We start from the raw sequence: 23,061 nt of genomic DNA, 5'->3' as shown, positions 1-23,061 counted from the left end.
GTGTCCCGTGCCCAGATTTTTTGAAACAAAAAATTATTACTCAAGATGGGGCATTATATCGGAGTTATTATCAGTGTTCACGCATAAGGTATTAGTTAACTGATCATATTCTTTATATCAAAGTAATGTGTTTGCTCAACACATTGAATAAAACCAAATTTGCGATGTGTCCCGGGCTGTTGACTGATTTCGGTGTAATTTACAAACCATGTCGGTACTCTTACAAAATTGTAGACCAGGAACTCAGTGGCTCAAACAAAGTATGCTTTAGTTGAGCCTTAACCGTTGAATAAAGTAGAGGTGCAGTCACAGTATACTAAGGTAGTTTTTTAAATGTTTCTCTGTCATTCGGTGGATTTGGTTCTATGTTTTTTTGAGATCGGTGGTGCAATTTTCTTCCACAGTTTTAGTGCATTTATCGTTATGCAAGTGATTAAGAAATCCTCGAAAGTACCTAAACCCATCATTATTACATCTCCTCTGTATCATTCATACTATTTCTGTAATTGCTAATAAGCGATTAATTTTGACATCACTGGTGTTGATTTCCTTGGTTTCGGTGGATTTTTTGACCACCGATATCAAGAAAGTGATCACCGAATTCAAATCCTGCTTTGTAAACTAGTTTGTTGTACTTTATTTTCTAACTTATCACACCTAAAAAGTTCAAGATACGCTTTATAAACGTAAAACTATGCTTGTACGTAAATTAAGTCATAGTATAAGTAAACAAAATCATTAGTTTATAATGAGTAGTGTTTTTTTTTCACGAGACGTATGTTGAAAATCGTAGACCCAATGTTTCTTTCTCTCTTTTCGCTGTTGTCTTGATTTATCTTCAAACCAATGGAGTATATTATGTGAATTTGTCCTCTGTATCACTTGAGACCCTACACCACGATACCTTTAAACGTGTCAGCCATATTAAATAAATGCAGTTAATCCCACTTCGTTTAAAATAACTTGTGTTTTTACATACTATGCAAGGTGTACCCACAAAACAAGGGATTACAAATAAAGTGGCCTTCTATTGTCGAGATCGCTTCAAAGGCACTGAACGTACCTACTGATCAATATTTCTAAAGCATAGCCATGAACACAAATCCAACATAGCCAATGTTTTAACAATCCTCAATGTCTGATGTATTTATGTTTAAATATCGGAGTTACAATTTAGCTCAAGTGTGTGAGGGTGCAGGAGATCATAATTAATAGGTAATCTGATCTTTAAGCATTAGTCAACAACTTTAAATAGTTTTAAATTGAGGGAGTTCACGCTTTAAACCTCTGTCATTCAAAAATACTACATATTTATAAGTCTAGCACAATACTTGTTTTCCGTATTGTTTACATTGTTTTATAAGTGCATGAAATATTTTTGAGCATGGAACACCACTCAAAAGTATCTTGTTTATCGGGTGTAGGTAACATAAGTTTATTTTTGATGAGTGTGCCGTTGGATTGTGTGAAACAAACATTTTCTTCTTCATCGCACTTATGTGCGAATTTGTGGTCGACATGTCTGAAATTCGTTTCAGGACCATACATCGCCCTATTGTATGAGGATAGTCAATTAGTGTGGGATATCTTCTAGAGATGTTGTTTCATAAGCCGCAACTTGGTTATTTTAAAATCTTGAGTAAACAAAGGTACTATTTATTAAATTTATGTAAGCTATGCTATATCATTAGCCTCGCTACATCGCATATCAATTATCATCAAATAAGAATAAAAAATATTAATAAATTATAATATAATTTAGATATAAAATTGAAGTGTGATTTCTGTGTAAGCATTTTTGAATTCGGTGACGCAAATTGATTTCAGTGCCTGCACATGATTTCGGTGTTTTTTAAATCTGAAATATCAAAGAAACTATAAGGTTCTAATGGAGGCCTCCACTACCAATATTTTTTATATTAAGGCTAGATTTTAGGAAATAAAGTTGTGTATCAAATAAGTAAAAAATAAATATCGGCACCGAAGTCAGGCACCGAACGTCATCTCTGAGAATCGCCCACTACTCAGATACCCACAAGTCCCACAACGTAATTTTCAGATGGGATAACGTACCTACTGATCAATATTTCTAAAGCATAGCCATGAACACAAATCCAACATAGCCAATGTTTTAACAATCCTCAATGTCTGATGTATTTATGTTTAAATATCGGAGTTACAATTTAGCTCAAGTGTGTGAGGGTGCAGGAGATCATAATTAATAGGTAATCTGATCTTTAAGCATTAGTCAACAACTTTAAATAGTTTTAAATTGAGGGAGTTCACGCTTTAAACCTCTGTCATTCAAAAATACTACATATTTATAAGTCTAGCACAATACTTGTTTTCCGTATTGTTTACATTGTTTTATAAGTGCATGAAATATTTTTGAGCATGGAACACCACTCAAAAGTATCTTGTTTATCGGGTGTAGGTAACATAAGTTTATTTTTGATGAGTGTGCCGTTGGATTGTGTGAAACAAACATTTTCTTCTTCATCGCACTTATGTGCGAATTTGTGGTCGACATGTCTGAAATTCGTTTCAGGACCATACATCGCCCTATTGTATGAGGATAGTCAATTAGTGTGGGATATCTTCTAGAGATGTTGTTTCATAAGCCGCAACTTGGTTATTTTAAAATCTTGAGTAAACAAAGGTACTATTTATTAAATTTATGTAAGCTATGCTATATCATTAGCCTCGCTACATCGCATATCAATTATCATCAAATAAGAATAAAAAATATTAATAAATTATAATATAATTTAGATATAAAATTGAAGTGTGATTTCTGTGTAAGCATTTTTGAATTCGGTGACGCAAATTGATTTCAGTGCCTGCACATGATTTCGGTGTTTTTTAAATCTGAAATATCAAAGAAACTATAAGGTTCTAATGGAGGCCTCCACTACCAATATTTTTTATATTAAGGCTAGATTTTAGGAAATAAAGTTGTGTATCAAATAAGTAAAAAATAAATATCGGCACCGAAGTCAGGCACCGAACGTCATCTCTGAGAATCGCCCACTACTCAGATACCCACAAGTCCCACAACGTAATTTTCAGATGGGATATCGCGATGGAGCTAAGCGAGCTAGGCGGAGGCGTAACGCGACGCGAAGTGGCTCGGCATGAAGCGGCAGCGCTCGCGGAGGAGCGGCCCGAGGAGGCCGAGGCGGCTTTCTTGCGCGCCGGGGCCGCCGAGGACGCTGTTCGCATGTGGCTCACGCGCGGCCATCACCAGCGGGCGCTGGTTCTAGCGGAGCAACATGCTACGCATCTGGTTAGTTCGCAGTTATGAAGTCAAGGGGTGGTGGCACATGTGGGGCAGATTAGAATGTAACCGGTATTCACCATTCGCTTTCGCTTTCACTTGGGGTCGGCACAGCATTTTCTTTTTCCTCCATAACTTTCAGTCATTGCTAAATAAGTTCACACATACATAGTACATACATACATATAATCACGCCTATTTCCCAGAGGGGTAGGCAGAGACCACGGATTTCCACTTGCTACGATCCTGACATACCTCTTTCGCTTCCGTTACTTTCATAACATTCCTCATACACGCTCGCCGGTTTAGGGTGCTCTTGACCTGGCCTTTCCCCAATCTGACTAGAGAAAGTCCGCCGAGGTCTGCCCCTTCCAAATAAGTTCATAATGTATGAAATATTTCCCTCAAACTTTCCTTATCTGGTATTAGGTCGAAGAAGTCCTGGTGCAAGGAGCGCGCGCCGCCGCGGAGCGTGGAGACCTGGCTCAGTTCGAGACTCTCATGATCCGGGCCAACAAACCCAGGGAAGTTGTTCAACATTACAAAGATCTCGGTGAGTCTCCTCTTATTGGCATTCGCTTGTTATTGAATTAAGGGATAGCTAAGGGGGGGGGGGGGACAAAACCTAAGTAACCGATTCCGACAAATAATAATAATTAAGAAAATTATAAAAATATAAAGTCTACTAAACCTACGTAGTCCTCGACACTTTTTCTTTTTATTACATTTTGTTGTTTAAAGCCTTTCACACCACCATATACAGGGTGTAATCTAAAACGTGATACAAGATAATCAAACCTGAATCTTTTCATGATTTTGAACAACTTTTACTATGGGGTCAACTTTGTAAATTAACAATAAAAAAAATCTTTGCCATACATTTTTGTCTACCTCTCCTTGACCATTTCTATGGAACAGCTCAATTTTTTTTTAATATTACAAAATTGACCCCATAGTAAAAGTTGTTCAAAATCATGAAAAGATTCAGGTTTGATTATCTTGTATCACGTTTTAGATTACACCCTGTATATCTACTTATATTTTGGGGAAACCGTACACATAATGATCTAATCTCAAACCAAGCAAAGCTTGTACCTACTGTTAGCAATGTTAGCATGTATACATGTGTTAATGTATGCTCGTTCAGAACTATGGGAGGAGGCAACGCGAGTCTCACGGGAGTATCTGCCGGACAGCGCGGAGCCGGTGCCTTCGGCCGTGCCTCCGTTGTTACAACGAGCTGCCGAACATGCCGATCGGTGAGTTAGTTTATACGTGTAGGTAAACTCCGGTGCAACATAGACGAAAGAACTCTGGTACAAGTACATATACAGTCGTAAAATATGTCGTGGACGGACTATCTGCCGTATTCGAACTTCAAGATATTCACAAGAGACGACACGTACTAAATCCATTCTAGATACGTTATAGTTTAGATTTCAACTAGTTCTCTTTTGCAGCGCAATTCGGGCGACCAATGTCACTTTTACGTTAGATAGAGTTAGATATCTATTAGATGTGAATTGGATCTCTAAGTCATATCTTGTGGAAATCGTTCAAGAGTATCTCCAGAATCGCGCAAATGTCAAATTTGACAGGTTAGATCTTAAACGTATCGTTATCGTATCTTGGTGATGTCTAAAAGATATCTAATAGATGTCTATTTTAAAATCAGAATCGGGCCCTATTATGCAATATCTACCAACATTATTCAAGCGAAATAGATTTTAATCAGGCTTTTGTCCAAAAATATCATACCTGTAACTAAAAACCAAGCAAGCACACGAGAAGCCAAATGATTTAAAAAAAATCCATAATGGCCTTGTAAGTCATCATGACATTTTGACATGTACGCGCAGGCGCAGTCGGCGCAGAGCGCAAAGTGGACGCGTTCGCGTTCATTTACTTAATAGGGTCGTGTTGTACGGTTGCGTTCGTGGCCCACAAATGGTCTCGCCGGAAGACCAGCGCTGACTTTCGGGTTAGCATTATGCTGAGGCGAGACCATTTCGTGGTAAACTATAATTTATGTTTAAAATATACTTTTTGTAATACGTTTGTATTAAATGTAGTTTAGTTTGCCATGAATAAACGAATTCTTATTCTTATTCTTATTCTTAATGTCGGTTTTTAGGGGGGAATGGTGGGAGGCCGTCGAACTCCTCTGCGAGGCGAGCGCCAGTGGAGCGGCGGGCGGCGCCACCCGGCTGGCGGAGCGCGCGGCGCTGCGGGCGGCGCGCCTGGCGCGGGACCGGCTGCAGGGCGCGCGGCGCCGCGCCGCCGCAGACACGCTGGCCGCGAGGTGACATATACATATTATACAGACAAGATACTTTCTGGATGGTAACATTTAATCATTGCAATCATGTACCATATTATAAGATTTATAAGTATACAAGGTACACATATGTGAACATGAACCCGGACAGGGTATAGCAATTAGTTTTAATCTTATACTAAAGTCTTATTACAATAAATGGTCGTAGTTTATAAAAAAAAAAAAATTGCATTACATAAACCAACAATTACTCTAATTAGGTCTTAGATATATTTGCAAGATTATGAAAAATAGACCATGTAAATTGTGAAAGTATGGACATAAGATTGTTATTCCTCCAAAAAATCGGCTATTGAATAGTAGGCTTTATTTATAAGTAGTTGTTTCAATTTATTAACAAGCCCCCATTCGCACGGCAGCTTTTTCAACGCGCGTTAAAAAAGCGTTTGAATGACACAAATGGATACATGTGTATTTATTCACACGACAGCGGTGGCGTTTTTTATCAAGCGTGTTTGGATTTTCGACTTTAAGCCTTGGTCGTTAAATCGAATTTAGAGTGCGGACAGATTCAAGCGCTTTTTAACGCGCGTTGAAAAAGCTGCCGTGCGAATGCGGGCTAAGTGGTGGAAGCCGTGCAGCGGCGCGGTGGGCGGTGCCACTTGACCGGTGGAACGGGCGGCGCTGCTGATAGATTCAATAGATTAGTAGAATCAGGCAAAGGTAAAATTAACGTAAATGCATGCCTCCTAAAAAATAATTTGTGTTTTGGGTGCTTGTAGTTAAGGGTAGTTATTAACCCTTCGTATGTATAACCACTGATCAATTCGGACGAATTTAAATCTATTATATTAAACAATGGATTTAAATTCGTGCTCACTGATCAGTGCTTAGACATACGAAGGATTAAGCAAGATTGAATTGATTGAGTACATCATTCTCCTACCACGGGTGACCTATAAAATATGGTTGAAATCTTCAACACATCACATTACTGAAAAAAATCAATATGGACATTATTTCCGTGTCAGATTTGCTGCTATCGGCCAACCCGAAGTTGGGGAACAACTGCGAGAAGCACTTACAGACGGTGCCACAGATGAAGAGGACGCTCCAGGTAAATTCATCTAGTTTTTAGGGTTCCGTAGCCAAATGGCAAAAAACGGAACCCTTATAGATTCGTCATGTCTGTCTGTCTGTCCGTCTGTCCGTCCGTATGTCACAGCCACTTTTCTCCGAAACTATAGGAACTATACTGTTGAAACTTGGTAAGTAGATGTATTCTGTGAACCGCATTAAGATTTTCACACAAAAATAGAAAAAAAACAATAAATTTTTGGGGTTCCCCATACTTCGAACTGAAACTCAAAAAATTTTTTTTCATCAAACCCATACGTGTGGGGTATCTATGGATAGGTCTTCAAAAATGATATTGAGGTTTCTAATATCATTTTTTTCTAAACTGAATAGTTTGCGCGAGAGACACTTCCAAAGTGGTAAAATGTGTCCCCCCCCCCCTGTAACTTCTAAAATAAGAGAATGATAAAATTAAAAAAAATATATGATGTACATTACCATGCAAACTTCCACCGAAAATTGGTTTGAACGAGATCTAGTAAGTAGTTTTTTTTTAATACGTCATAAATCGCCTAAATACGGAACCCTTCATGGGCGAGTCCGACTCGCACTTGGCCGCTTTTTTTCTATTCATTCCATCAGTGCAAAAGTTAAGTACATATTTTTTGTTTCCAGGTGTATCAGCGGAGTATGAAGTCGAGGAGACCGGCCCAGTGCTTCAAATGTCAGAGCCGGACGCTGAGGCCGAGGCCTTGGAGCGCTTAGCGCGCGCTGGCAACTGGCAGCGCTGTTTGGCTCATGCCGGCTCTAAGGCGCCTCATTATGCCTTGCGATACGCCGCTCATCTCTTCAAGGCGCATTCTGTAAGTGCCAACCTACTTATACAGGGTGGATTTCTTTTTGGGCCAGTGAAGGCAGCTACCAGATCCCGTGCTGCTACGAGAAAACGGTCTTAGAAGACCTTCCCTCGATTTCAAATGAATGAAGATTGGCTTTTACAGATTTTGGATAAAACATACCTACTGGGTGTGAGAAAAAGGTCATTTTTGACAAAAATTTTTTTGGATACTAATCGATCCCATTCCTATTGAGGATCAAAAGCTTGTATGGAACCAAAAAAAAGTTCCGGCTAGAAAAGCCACAAATCGAGGAAAACATTTCTCATACAATTTGTATGAATTTCATTCATTTGAGTTTTCATTTGAAAACTTTTATTTTTCACATGCTGTTTTTGTATGCCAATCGATTCCATTCCTATCCAGTATCAATAGCTTCTTTGGGGTCAACTTACGGTAATGTACTAAAAAGTCACAAATTAAATAAAACTTTTTCCATACATTTACTATGGACAAAACGTGAAATTTAATTCACTATTTTCTATCTCTCCCATGATCCCATCAGTCCTACAGCAATGTCTTCATACAGTATTATGGTCCTTAAATGTGACAGGATATTATTATTAATATTACTATACTCTTTATTTATTTCTCTTCTTAGGTTAGATTATTTATAATATGAATATAAAAGTAAAATATAATATAAAAACACAAAACAATAAAAAATACATATAAACACATTATAAAAAACCTAACCTAGGGTGCCGCCAGCAGTGGGGCAAGGCCCAAGCTGCCGGTGGTCAGGGCCGCAGAGAGAGGAACCGGCGGACTATCCGCGCCGTGTCCAAGATCACCGCCTTCTGCATCTGGCCCTTGATCCAACCACCTAGCGAGAGTCTCTCAAGATGTTGGTTGAGACTCTTCGCTATTACTATTAATATCAACAAAATATTATTTTGTATTTTCCAGCGCATAGAAGGTGTGGACATCGAGAGCGAAGAAGCCCCCGAGGCACTAACTCAAGCCTTAGACACACTTCGTCAATACATTGGAGATGGAACCGTCTCTATTTCAGACAGTGACACCGCTGTAGCGAAGGCTGTGTCTAGCGAAGTACTAGTGCGGGTGTCAACTGCTCCTAAATCTCTAACAGTCTTGAAGGATGCTGCGACGGTTATGTTAGCGGCGGGGGCTGACGATAGGGCCATGCAGGTACTAATTCTGTATATTTATTATGTTAACATAGTATATTTCTTAGGCCTCATCCACGCATCAACTGAATGTCTTGTCGAGGACACAAAGGGATGTTGTAGTAGCTATAATATTTCATTGGTAATTAAGAAAGCTATGTGCGAGTATATAGTTCTTAATCTGACTTGCTAAAATTGACTCCTATATTGTGTTATGATTCCCAGTATATTATATGTTATAGAAGTAGATTTTAAATAGAACACTAAATAAGTTCCAATGTTTGTAATTTCGAGTGTAGAAGAGACAGTTTTTGATATGTATAAAATGACCTAACTTTTCCTAAAAGTTGTAACATTACATTTTAGGCGATCACTCTGTTGATGGCGCTCCATGTGCCCCAGATAGCTGCTAAAGCAGCGCGGGCTCTACCACGATACTCCGATATTATCGTCGCTGATGTTGGTAAGAGACTTTTTATTTTGATAATGTTTTTATATACTTTATAGACTCTTGCCTCTCCATTTTGAGGAATGGGGCAGCACTAAGATTCAAATGAAATCGATATCATATTTGAAAGCATCTGGTTTGATACTTTACAAAATGAAACGCTGCATTTCTAGAAAAACTAACATTCAAAAGTTGGTTTTGTCGTGGAATAATTCCAGTACTATCTGTCTAAATAATTTAATCTGACGTCATCAGCTTTCTACGTGAGTGGAATGGCAGTCCGCGCTGAAGGCAGCAACGGAGCTCGAGAGGCCTTCGTTTTGCTGAATCGGAGCTTGGACCTAGCGGAGGCAGCCGATGATGACGCCGCACACTTGCTTGACTATACAGATTTTGGTGGGTTATCATATCAATTGCAGCCTTAGGTGCACCATATTTACACTGAATCTCTATGAGCACAGAATATTGTCCACTGCGCTTGGTTTTTTTTTGTATAGGTCACAGACAATCTGTCAATTCTGGTGCTTAATGAACAGCCAGAGGGTTACATTTTCACTGCATTCTTGTTAGCTATAGACACATGTCGTTGATAACGGTTGTTTGATCCAGAGTGCACGGATTGGCCTACTTCGCCGCTCCTACTCGACAGCGCTTGCGTTCGCGGCGAAGCGCTCGATGAGGCTCGTGAGTGGGTGCTCGCGGTTTCCATGGAGCGGACGGTTGAACAGGTATTGAATGTCTAATAATGAGGATTTGGCCGATTTGGTGTGTAGAATGCACGTATTGCGTAAGTTGTTCCAGCTTCTGGAGCAGGGATGTTGCGGATGCCGATTTTTTGACATCCGCGGATGCGGATGCGGATGCGGATTTTTAAAGGCTCACATCCGCGGATGCGGATGTCAAGATAGGTACATAAAAAACGTCAAATATTACATTTTAGTAATTTTTATTTAAAAAACCGGCCAAGTGCGAGTTGGACTTGCGTTCCAAGGGTTCCGTACATTAAGTCCCACTCACGCTTGACTGCTAATTTCTAATAGGTTTTTTTGGCTAATTACTAAATTACCTAGCAGTTTAGCACTTACGCCGATGCTAAGACGTTCCTGTACCGAACTGTTCCACATCCGCATCCGCATTAAATCCGCATCGATTTTATGCGGATGCGGATGCGGATGTTGATAATAATGCGGAAGTTCCGCGGTTGCGGATGCGGATGCGGATATTCGCAACATCCCTGTTCTGGAGTTCAGGTCCACGAGTGGGTGCCCGCAATCTCGTCCGGTTATAGCATAGACTAGGAATCCTCTAGACGGAGTTTAGGAATTATTTCATGAAACCGATGCTGCCAAAAATACTGGGGCGCGGGGGATGAGGTGAGCGAGTCCCGTGCCGTGATTGGTCCGTTCAAAGACACGGACCTCACACAAAGACACTGACTCGAAAATGGAGTAAACTACCGTATATTTGTGGCAAAGGGGGTAGCGCTACTATGCTCAATCTGGAGGATGTCTTGTCTGTGGGTTATAGTCGTCGACAGTACCGCATTTGAACCCCATAAAAGTACCTACGAGTGAGGTGCACTTAGTTCGAGTTCGAATACGGCTCCAGATTAAAATACATTCGTGTTTATTGTTTGTATATCGTGTACGGATGGACATTAAGAAGTATTATTTAATAATAATGTTTCTTTATTCTTCAGACGTTACCGGTGGACGGCCGCGAAGTGTACGGGTCGAGTGTAGGCGAAGAGGCTTGCTGTGTGCTCACGGGATACCCTCTTGCTAGTAGATTGGTCACATTTACTAACGGTAAGTTCATTTGAGGATTTATATTTTTTCAAATCAAGAGTGCAATGATGTCAAACCATTGTTCAAGATGGCACGTTTATATTGGGTGAAATAATTATTTCTCGTTTTGTAGCGGAATTCCATCGCGTTTGCGTAAAATATTACACAGATATAAGCATAACTTAGAACGGTCTCATATGTCTTTACGTGCCGCCATGACAATCGTGGATAGAGTCTGTGCGGAAAGAGAAGAGTCGTGAAATGTATTGGGCCCAATACATCCCACGACTCTTCTCTTTCCGCACAGACTCTAGAAAACACCAATCGAAATTTCAATAATGTATGGAAATAGTCACCTGACTTTTCGTAGCAACTGTCATCGAGATACATTTTTTGTTTTCGTTTGTCGATGTACGATTGTCCTCTGCAGCGGTATCATGGTCGCATTTTTATCACCTGTCACCATGCCTGTCACGTTCTAACAAGTATGTAAGTGCGAAAGTGACGGCCATAGTGACAGGCGATAAAAATGCGAGCATGATAGCTGGTCTGATCCAATGATTTATAACTCAAGATAGGTTATAGGCGTTCCAAAATTGAAGCGCTTAACTTGTGACAAATTGGACAAGTTGCCTTTAGTCGCGGCTGGACAAGCCAGAAACGTGCACGTGCTAACGAGCTCCCGCACACCGAAAGAGAAAGAGACGACCTTATGTTTAACAACTAGTGTGACAATGGATGGAATGAGAAAATGAATCAAAAATAACAGATTTCTTCGTAGGCACAGAAATAAATATGGAAGTATTTTTGTGCTCCTTAAGTATGAGTATAACCTATCTATGGTTATATAATATCATTGGTCTGATCATTGATTTGTGGGGTGGGCAGGTCGGTGCGCCAACCGAGAGTGGTGGTCGCGCCTGGTGGCGGCGGCGCGCGGCGGCGGCGCGGCGGCCGCGCTGCTGCAGCACGCCGCGCGCTGGTGCGGCCCGGCCGACTACTCGCAGATATAGGAAAGTATACTTTGTAGCTTTCTAGTAGACCCCGAAGGCTTATCCTATTGTCTATTGTTCAGTAAAACCGCACGTGCTACTTACCTGCAAAAAAGGGTCCTAATTATTCTATTTGGCACCTGAGCGCGGGCTAGTCCAACCAACGCTCAAAAAAACAGTGTAGGTGCGCTCTCCGATAACGCGCCTTTGTTACGCATCTCGATGACACATTTTAGACTGGTTCTGTAGCGTTCGACTCGCCGGCACTCAGTAACCGAAGTACCGATTTTTTATGCAGGTGGTTGTGGCACGTGGCACGAGCGGTTTTTCTTAACAATAGACAATAGGATTAGCCTTCGGGGTCTATTAGAAAGCTACAAACTATATTATTATACGTCTACTATACGTATACGTATTACTATATTATACGTCCACTATTCCATTACTAATACGTCGGGTGAGAATACGTTTGTGCCATACGCCACTTACATTGGTTTACAGGAGAGCGAAAAGCAAAAAAAAATGTTTCTCGAAAAGTTTTACATTTAGGAAATATTGAACTTATTTAACATTTAGGCACAATATATGTTTACTATTTATAGTATCATACAAATATTGTGAACATAGTGGTAATCATGAAATAAAAGCATTTATATTATTGCCATATCCATTTTTGATGGGTAAATGTTAAACGTACAATGTATGATATGACACAAAAGTGTTGGATATGTCACACTTTTGTGATAATTTTCTGTTGACCGAGTGTAAATATCCTATAACTAAAATGCGGATATGGCACATTTTTCAAAAATCTTATTTTTCAAAAACCGATTAGCTAGTGTCAATTATAGCATATTTTTTGTTATTTTAGAAATCATTAAAAAACGGTTTTGCTCAAAAATGGATATGGTACAAACGTATTCTCAGCCGGTGAATAGCGTATGTACTTAGGTACCGAACCACGTCCTTGAGTGCGGTTCGAGTTTTCCCAAAATTCGATGGAATGGAAGGCAATTCGCCGTACACTATGTGACATTATATATGAAAAAGGACCTTATTGCAGATGTCTATAAGTGGGCGCCCAGACCCCAGACGGAACAATTTTTCGCACAATTCAGATTGTGTTAAATTGTAATTTTTAGGGTTCCGTACCCAAAGGGTAAAAACGGGACCCTATTACTAAGACTCCGCTGTCCGTCCGACCGTCCGTCCGTCTGTCACCAGGCTGTATCTCACGAACCGTGATAGCTAGACAGTTGAAATTTTCACAGATGATGTATTTCTGTTGCCGCTATAACAACAAATACTAAAAACAGAATAAAATACAGATTTAAGTGGGGCTCCCATACAACAAACGTGATTTTTGACCGAAGTTAAGCAACGTCGGGCGGGGTCAGTACTTGGATGGGTGACCGTTTTTTTGCTTGTTTTGCTCTATTTTTTGTTGATGGTGCGGAACCCTCCGTGCGCGAGTCCGACTCGCACTTGGCCGGTTTGTACCTACTGTATGGTTTGTCATGGACATCATTGTCTCGCCGATGTCACTATGAAATTGTGTATAATGTGTATGTATGTGTGGACGCAAGAAGAGATTAACAATCGAATATGTTAAAAAATTCTGATAAAATCGTTAATTTCATTGTCCCGTTTGGACGCCCACGAATACAGGTGGACTTTTTATATGGAAAACAGATTCACTCACAGAGTGCAGAGGTTTCACTAAAACGTAGTGATTTAATTCTCTTTGGGTTTCACTACTCTTATATCACATACCTACAGGACTGGTTTGCATAATATAAGGGGCCTTTTTCTATAAGTACCTAGGTAATACATATAAGGAGCCCACCGCTGGACTCCGGAAGTAAGGCCTGCAATATATGTATGTATGTATGTAAACACTTTATTGTACATAAGACAGGTTAAGATACAATTAAAAGAAAGTATACAATGTACAAAGGCGAACTTATCCCTATAAGGGATCTATTCCAGTCAACCTTTGAGCAATTGAGAGTAGACAAATGAAAATGACAGACAAACGAACACATGTACAGAAAAGTAAATTATGGTTCAATTATTACCCAAGTAAATAATTAAAACCTTTAGCCTACATAAATGACGGCCATGACGGCAATCTGGCGATAGATTCTTAAGATTTTTAGTGGTTTGTCCTGTGGAATATACAAAATGTTAGTATCTATTATGACTAGAAACATACAGTGAGTTTCTTTTGGGTAAGTAAAAGTAGCCTATAATAATAAATAAAACTTCAGTAATGATATTTATATCGCTATAATAAACTCATTTGTTATCACATTTATTTAATATAATATACTTTGACACACATATTTGTTACGTAGTAGTAGGTACTAGTAATTTGTAGAATTTCCATTCCGCTTCCTTGATCAACACTGAACACGATATGTAGTAACAAGTAACCGTTCTATGAACATGTGTTAATATGTATATTATTTCCTCGCCTAATATTACAAGTATTACAACATATCAAAACTTGTTTCATTATTTTAAAACATGTCCGTCCAAACCTACGACCATTTGGTATCATCTTGGGTCGTCCCATTCGTTTTTCGTCAAGTTCTTTAATTAGTCCTATCCTGCTTTCGTCACTCATTCTACATTTGTCACAATCGTCGGTGGCTTTCAATGTAGAATGAGTGACGAAAGCAGAATAGGACTAATTTAAGAACTTGACGAAAAACGAATGGGACGACCCAAGATGATACCGACCATTTGTTCATAATATTTTTAGTTGAATTGTTTAGTTTTCATCAAGATAGCGGCTGTAGAAATGACCAATTTCAATCTAGGAAGAAACAATACGACACATGAAGTAAGAAACTTCGTACACCTAATTACAGACAAGTGATCAGCATGATATCCGATACCATATCACATTGAAGAGCGATACAGACATTAAAGGTAAGTGGACCACGTGCATATCACTAGGGCGAAAGGAAATTATACATTGGTAGTGTGTACGGGCCAGGATGATAAAAACAAACTGCATTCTTCGGTATCGGGGCGTTTCGAGGCACAACGTTAGATAATACGTCTTTTTACAACTCTTTCTTATATCGAATATTTTTTTGTTATACTAAAATATCAAGATAGTAAGCGTAAGTGGTTTGTTCGTAGCCGACTGTATCGGATACGATTTAATATTATTTTAAGTAAATATATAATTTAATATCTAGACATAATAAAATATCAATAACAAACAATCAATATGTATATGTTAAATTTCAACCACAGCGCGTTTTAGTACTGTATGTATAATTAGAGGAGCAATAGATGTATGATTTGGAATGAAAAGCTACCTATTTATTGAGTACCTATAGTTTGACAAAGAACACAGATTTGTAACTTGCTCAATACTTTTTAATATTGGTACAAATATGTGTCGCCGCATATAACCATTTCCTAAGTCCTCAAATTTTCAAATCCGTTTCGATTAAGTACCATTTTGCGTGGACTTCAGCAAATTGCTACGCATCGACACGTCGTTAGGCGTGTCTCACTCCGCGATTTCGTCGCTTTGCTACAGGTAGCTAAAAGTACATCCGTTCGGCCCCAATTTTGGGGAAAGCCATAAGCCGCGCGTGGCGCTGTCGCCACCTAGCGGCCATATCTGTGCTGATCGTAACAGACGCGTTTTGTTAGAGAGTGAGTCTTCTGTACTTAGTACCTACTATTATTTATTCTGTGACGTCGTGTAGGTACATTGTACATTGTAATGTGCTTTGTTTTGACAATGTCGTTATATTATTCAAATGAGAAATTCACAAACTATAGTTAATAATACGTCTGACAAATCTGGCATCTTTAGAAATATTATTTTAAGTTATATCTAATCTAGTAAAGGATCATTTTAGCTATTCAATATTTCTCTCTCTTAGAAAATGTACAACCGTGATAAAATAATAACTACAGTAATGTGTAATAAATAGTATCTAATTTGTGTAGGCAAAACGTGGACTAGAGTAGTCTAGAATAGGGCACGCTAAGCTAGTGTTACCCTTACTTTAGATTACGTACGATAGAAGCGCTCGTATTATTCGATATATTGTCAGCGAGCCACTAAGCTAGTACAGCACTGGAAGAACACAGATTTTGACAAGACATTTTATATTATAAATTTACATTCTTAGATATGCACTTTGAACGATAGGTAGTTGTTTCATAAATATTTAATCTGTTCTATGATTTTGTAGGTATAAATTCAGCTAGACCTTTCTTTTGATACCTATCAAGTTTTCGTGCTACGAATTGTGCGCCCTAGCCGATGATTTTAAAAACGTTTTTTTCTCCACGAGTCTTTTTATCTTTAACTAGGTAACAAAGTGAAATTTACTTAGTGCGCACAGTACAAACAGTAAACCGTATTTTCCTTTATCAATTGGGATTTATTCGATTGGAATTGCTTTATGGCATCTAATAAACTAGTACGAGTAATATGTTATCATTATCACGAAAGTAGTTGTGCGTAGACAATTTTGATAAAAGATTTACATTGAACATGCATGGGTTTCTACGTATTTACAGCTTGGGCTTATGATTTGATGGGATGAGACCAAGCTCTTACAATGTAGTAGGTAGATTAGAAAATGTCGTAAGACCGACTTGGAGGTATATAATGTATTAGGGAAAATTCACTAAAGCACAACCTTGGAAGAATAGTACCTAGACGCGCTTAACCACTAGCTAGAGTAACGTTAGAAATGTATTAATCGTATAAGGCAAAGTGTCGAAGTTGGGGTTATCAGAGACGAGCTATTTACAAGATATTACCTATACGGTACTAAATACCTAGATGAAATATTTTGTCTAAAGTTTTTGTAGTAAACAGCATGTTGTTGAAAATTTACGTTAAATATGTAAGTACCTAATTCTGGAAGTACGATATAATGCCGCTTTATTTTTAACTCGGAGACTAAATTTAATATTTGTTCAAGATAAGTTTTCAATTACGTCTGATTATGTATTTTTAGGCACATAATACATTTTACAAAATAAATGATGTGTTAAAAAAGTAACGTACATATGTATATGTCACGCGAAATTTTGAAAAGTGGAAACATTTGTAGATATGTCGGTAATAATAAAAATAGAGTATACTTAGACTGTAACATCTCTACAGTTAAAATGGCTTCCAACGTTCATACTAAGTATAGTTTGTTGGTAAACAGTATAACATTCAACTACTTACGCAATGTCTATAAGTTTACGATATTAGACTATATAATGTTAATACAAACACGTAACATATAAAATTTCTACAAACATTACGCATAATTTAAGAGTAGAAGCAATCCACTATAAGCTCCTTTGTTGTTAAGTACTACTAATGCCACGGCAACATCGCTGTTTCAGTGAGCTCTGTTCACATCGGTCAGACGGTCGCAGAAAATTAATATCTCGTTTGTATAATCATCGGAATATTTATCCAAGTACATATCTGTAAATGAGCCGATAAATAAATCGTTGACAACATGGAACTAATACATTTTACTTTCATGTTCTACACAATCCAATAATACACGAACATATTCGCGCATAACTAAGAGTTTTACATGCTCCGGCCATAGGCAGCATGATTGAGACAATATTACATCAATTTAAACTATTTACACTCCGTATAACTAACAATTAACACGAATTAGAGTCTGTATAGGGCAGCACTTGTGGAAATGGGCGTTACACAATTACCTCACGAACTCGTACATGTAGACAAGGACTACAATCAGTTGCTTGTGACATTACATTGAGAGCGCATCAGCTTTTATGTGTGACTGATGAATATATGATCATAGAATAAAAATTATGATTATGGCATTTTGTTATGACGGGGTATTTACATGATCCGTTGTGTCATAGAGAAAAAAATACATAGATTGCTCACTCCATACATCAGTTCAGACTATTAATTTCAGTGTCTACATCTAGCATCGAGTAGCGGAACTATCAGTACTGCTACTTGACAATAGATGTAGCACCGACCGGAAAGTCTTATCTCAACAGCATGAGACTTTCCGGTCGGTGGCTACATCTATTGTCAAGTAGCAGTACTGATAGTTCCGCTACTCGATGCTAGATGCTAATAGTCTTTTTGGTACTAAAACTGATGTATGGAGTGAGCACTCTATGTATTTTTTCTCTATGGTTGTGTCTAAGCTGATACGGTTCCAAGCATGTCACCGGTCGCCGTCACGTGGCAAGGTGGCCAAACACGAGTTGTTGTGAGCCGTCGCGGAGGCGCTAGTTGTCGCGCCGCTCCGGCGACGGCTCCCTGGATCAGTCGGGCGACTCGTCGGCCGCGAGCGAGGTGGCGGGGAACAGCGGGTACCAGCCGTACGTGCGCTGGGGCAGCGTGAGCTTGTCGAGCGTGATCTCCGCTCCGCCGAGGGCGAGGTTGTGCTCGAATCCGCCGCAGCGCTGCCAGAGCATCACCACCAATGTGCGCCCCAGTGCCTCGTTTGCCTAGAATATGTAAACTACAAGATCAGCCTTCATAGCCCGGAAGTGATTCTCAAATATCCAACGCCGCCGTCTATATTTTTTGATATCAATGTTCATATGATTTGTAAACATTTTGATAGAGAACTTGCCTGATATTTGAGCGTCTGTTTGAAATGCGGCTCGGTGGTACGCCGAACAACTCGCGTTTTGCGTTTGTGAAGCCACTTGTCGCCATCGCGCAGGTAGCACTTGACGTATGAGTCTGGCACCTCGCCGTTCACGCCATACACTCGCCGTGCGTGCGAGATCTAATACAACAAAGAGTGTGTTTAAATCAAGTGAGCGTGCGTGAACCAATATGTATTAAGTACCTTTTCAAATTACATATGATAACTTGATGACAAAATTATTTTCGCTAAAGTAAAGTCTATTTTTTATTCGGTAGACTAAAATGACATTTCATAAGTATGAAATGACACATGATGTTCATACTATGAAATATCATTTTAGTCTACCGAATAAAAAAATAGACTTTAGGTCACAATAATTAGCTAACCACTATAAGTAGAATAATAATTGTAGAAATATTTTTAAGCATATTATTGTACTTTGTATATTATATAATAATGTATATCGTTGTCCAAGTATCCACAACACAAGCCTTATTGAGCTTACTGTGGGACTTAATCAATTTGTGTAATAATATTTTATAATATTTAGCTACTTACATGTTATTCTGCATATCCTGAGTAGGAATATTATACTAGAAAGTTGTTGCGAGTCTCTAAGTTCGTCGTATGTAAATATGTGCATTAAAACAGTGCTCAAGAAAATGAACTCACAATCTGAAGGGCCGTTTACGCTTTTATACAACTTGATAAACACATTTCATAGCACAGTAATTTAGTCGAAAAGAGCTATTTAGTTAAATCTACGCATGTAAGAACGGATATTGGATGAGGCAATAACCATAACGACGTTACCCCATGGGTCGCATATGGAAACGAAAATGAGATGCTAATATAATACCAATTCCATATGATATTAGTGTGTGGGGCTCATACATATCTGGCTGAACTCAAGAATGAGCAAGCGTATGCAACGAATTTATTTTCAATATATTTTGATACGCCAAAAGCATGTTCGAGAATATGGGCCTTTGGCGAGGCCCTTTGCATCGCTACGAGCCTACTTATTATGGTTGTGGGAAAACTCTGATTTCTGTAAGATTAAAATATTCTGGAGGGCTTATGCACGAACAATGTCAAGAGCGTCGTGAAATGTCAAGGGAAAAAATTGTTTCCTATAAGTATTAAATATCGCGATGCGATGTGGTACTTATATACGTGCTATAGTGTTTTTGTAATGTTAATATCATAAAAATATCTTAGACTATTTTAGATTTAGGTAAAGACCATTCCATTAATAATGAGGGTAATTCGAGCCCATTTTTATATTGCCTTTAAAATTGGTATAACTCTGTCACTTTAACATTTATGACCGTTAAGAAAAAGCAAAATATATTTTTAAGTTCAGATTTTGTGGCCTGTTTTTGGGAGCTAAAGAGGGACGAATCTTATCTAGAAAGATAAGAACACGTTTCCTCTTTATTTCCCAGAAAGTTCCATTTGTGGCACTTGCGTGGCTCACAATTAGCAGGGGGATGTTTTTCACTACAAAGTTTTCACCACGTCAGTACGCTACGCCGTAGCAAGTATCTCGTGATCAAAGTGCTACGCCAAAATGTCCGCTAGACATACATTTCACTACGCGTTAACGCGTACCTACGAAATGAAAGGATTTAAAGTGAAACTTGTTAATTTGGCACTGACCTCAAGCTCAAGCTGTCCTTTAATCATGATCATGCTGATGTTGATCTCCGCGTGCAGCGGCGGCAGCGAGGCGTTCCGAGGCGGCATCTGGCCCGGGCCGAGCGGCACCGAGTCCTCGTCGTCGCCCAGCGCCTCGCAGGCCGCCGGCACGGCTGCCCACATGCTGCCCTTGCGCCCCGTCGCCGTACCTGCGGCGTCAACATCGATACTACCACGCCACGGCCGTGCGCGGAATAACCCCATTACCCCATGTATGCGTCAAGCGTCCGCCACCGCTCATCGGTTGGTACCAGCGAATGTTTGACGATTATTGGGAGTGTTATTGTTTTCCACTAGCACACGCTTTTCCACTAGCAAGGCGGCAGAATTTCATATTATCGACGATCGAATATTCATTGGTTCATCACCGATCGTATAAATTTTAAAAACTATTCTCGCCTGACCTCGCTCATAGAAAACCGACTTTATTGTTGTTATTTCTGAGAAGAATGATTAAGGTTATAATATAACCTAACTATAGTTACTCGTTTAAACAGGCATTTAAGTGGATAAAGTTATACATTTCTACTCGATTGTCAAATGATTTTTAATGAGACACTGGTCTATTAAAAGTTATATAACTTATAAATTAAAGTTACAAAAATAAGAAAAACCATTCAATTTAACACTGAAAATGATTAAAAATTAACATTACATATAAAATAAGCACGTCAAACAGTTTCGAGCCAATGTACATTTTTGTATACATATATTCCAATTGATTCGATTCCTAAACACATAAATGAAAGAAGAAGCGTTTAAACGTGTGCAGCCAAGAGTGTCGAGTTTCTAATAGTTGCCTGAAGCGATCTTGAACTCATTAGTAGGAATGTAAGCATTCAAGTGTTATGAACAGCCATTAAGTAATTCATTAATTAAATTGATGTGTAGGTGGAAGACTATTGTTGAGCTCATGCCACCACCCGCAAACTAGGTGAGTCGCCATTATGTGGGTCCTATATACTTATCCCGCTCGTTTGCTACATTCATTCGCTCTTTCAAAATTAAATGAAACGCATTTGTTAACAAACTGTTTAAATATCCAACTACGACCTAAGGATAAGAATTATTAAATTAGGTATGTACAAGAAACTAATAGAATGCGCATCTTAACAATGAGTGACATTCGCAGAGTTAGGTATGAAGCCCGAAACATCCTAGGCGACACAATGCCATCGAGATGAACGTCAGCCGAACAGACGGAACACAGAAACAGATGAAGTGTGCGTGATCGCCCGCGGCATGCGCCGGGCATGCGTCAGGACAGTAACAGTACAGACACAGTGAAGTGATGAGAAGCGTCGGGCGCAGCCACATTCAACGGTGCGTGCGCACGTGCGCGCGGCCGCCGCGCAAGCTATGACCCATGCTACACTACGGGCCCGGGTATGCCGGTCGCACACCACGCAACCGGGATACGGGGGCCGGCGGCCGTCAGACGTCACAAGGGAACGCGTACACCGACACCGCGCACGAACAAACCCTCTACGGGAGCAGGCGCGCGCGCCGCGGGCGGCGGGAGTCGCTTACCGAGGTGCTAACGGTCCGTCGCTGCTGACCAAACAAGCACAACACAGCACAAGTCAGTACTACCCTCAATGTTTGCATAATGTTATGGCGGTAGGGTTAGGGGCGTGTGATTATGACGTATCATTGGCGTTTGCCGTTCAAGTGTTGAATAAAAGGGTGCTTTAGGGCATTATAGGCGCCGGGAATCGTACAAAAAGAAATCGAATGAAAAGGTAACAGAATCAAAAATCAATAAAAAAGGATGCCAGTAGTACTCGGAACCTTTAGTACATACGTCGGTACGGTTATCGAATCCAAAAAAGATTAAATAGTGTCATAGAATAAATCAACCGTACAGGCTCGTTACATATGCTCATCTTATTGAACACGACATAAAACGAGTTCTCCAGAAGTTCATGGTGCACGAAAGATAATGAACATCGTTAAGAATACCAGTCTGCCAGATGGAGTGTTACTTACGCCGGGCGGTGGACCCGGAGAGGGAAAGCGTGCGGCCGAGTTCGCCCTTGACGGCGCGCAGCGAGCGCAGGATGTCGTCGGGGTCGCGGCGGACGCAGGACGAGCGCCGCCGCTCGCTGCGCTGCGACGGCCCGGCGCCGCTGTCAGTGCCCGCAGCGGCGTCTATGGAATACCCAGCCAGCCCAATTCATATAAATATACCTATTTGATTAGTTCTACTTACGATCTGAAGCCCCCACATTTAACCGTCGTCGCCGTAATTTAGAATACAAGATGTATTTTATTACTATATACTGAACAGTGTGGTTGTGATGTGACCTAGTGCATTTAATTTCAGTACAACATAGATGCGGAAGACATTTATAGATGCATGTTTTCTAATTAGGTAAGTATGCATTATGGATAAGTGAGGTGACATGCTCGAAATTTTATTAAATGTGTAATGTATAAACACATGACGATACTTATTTGCATAGTTGTTGGGGTAGGTACATCGGAACTAATAATGATATCATATATGTAGATGATTTTATTGTTACAAGCGTTTGTAATGCTCACCTTTCTCCTGCTGCTGGAATGATGATCGTCGCGATCCAGGTAAAGAACGTGAGAAGTCTTTTCCAAGCTGGTAAACCTCAACTTCCAAGGTTTCTGACTGGGATGAGCCACGTCTGGAGCCGCCGACCCACGCGTGGTCTGGATGGAGTAAAGATGCGCACTCCCCGATGGAATCCACATCATCTGAAATATTTCGTAGAAAAAAAATGTAGCTTTATTTTGCAGGCGTAACATTAAGCATTAAGCGCTCCGCTAAGATAATTAATTTCAATTGCTGTTTGCCT

General features: G+C 39.7%; 2 protein-coding genes across 3 annotated transcripts in view; one reads left to right on the top strand and one right to left on the bottom strand.

Moving 5' to 3' along the window:
• Positions 1-20,364, top strand: part of LOC134652019 (intraflagellar transport protein 172 homolog) — a 45,629-nt gene extending 25,265 nt beyond the window's left edge. The window contains exons 24-36 of the mRNA XM_063507172.1: positions 3,070-3,286; positions 3,707-3,830; positions 4,425-4,536; positions 5,412-5,579; positions 6,587-6,672; positions 7,329-7,495; positions 8,438-8,680; positions 9,025-9,121; positions 9,362-9,502; positions 9,716-9,834; positions 10,806-10,914; positions 11,782-11,910; positions 20,249-20,364. Of these exons, the coding sequence (XP_063363242.1) occupies positions 3,070-3,286; positions 3,707-3,830; positions 4,425-4,536; positions 5,412-5,579; positions 6,587-6,672; positions 7,329-7,495; positions 8,438-8,680; positions 9,025-9,121; positions 9,362-9,502; positions 9,716-9,834; positions 10,806-10,914; positions 11,782-11,906 (1,708 nt within the window). The 3' untranslated portion in view covers positions 11,907-11,910; positions 20,249-20,364. The remainder of the gene's footprint in view (positions 1-3,069; positions 3,287-3,706; positions 3,831-4,424; positions 4,537-5,411; positions 5,580-6,586; positions 6,673-7,328; positions 7,496-8,437; positions 8,681-9,024; positions 9,122-9,361; positions 9,503-9,715; positions 9,835-10,805; positions 10,915-11,781; positions 11,911-20,248) is intronic.
• LOC134651920 (regulating synaptic membrane exocytosis protein 1) overlaps positions 18,069-23,061 on the bottom strand; it is a 72,545-nt gene continuing 67,552 nt past the window's right edge. The window contains exons 15-19 of one of the 2 annotated variants that reach the window (XM_063507033.1): positions 22,778-22,960; positions 22,220-22,381; positions 20,192-20,379; positions 18,509-18,667; positions 18,069-18,380 (exon numbers count right to left, since the gene is read on the bottom strand). In XM_063507033.1, the coding sequence (XP_063363103.1) occupies positions 18,195-18,380; positions 18,509-18,667; positions 20,192-20,379; positions 22,220-22,381; positions 22,778-22,960 (878 nt within the window). In that variant the 3' untranslated portion in view covers positions 18,069-18,194. Of the gene's footprint in view, positions 18,381-18,508; positions 18,668-20,191; positions 20,380-21,760; positions 21,782-22,219; positions 22,382-22,777; positions 22,961-23,061 lie in introns of those variants that run through there. The other variant, XM_063507032.1, reaches the window with a different exon arrangement.

The sequence above is a fragment of the Cydia amplana genome, chromosome 11 (genome assembly GCF_948474715.1).
Source record: "Cydia amplana chromosome 11, ilCydAmpl1.1, whole genome shotgun sequence".
NCBI lineage: Eukaryota > Metazoa > Arthropoda > Insecta > Lepidoptera > Tortricidae > Cydia > Cydia amplana.
This window is presented reverse-complemented; position numbering and strand designations above follow the sequence as displayed.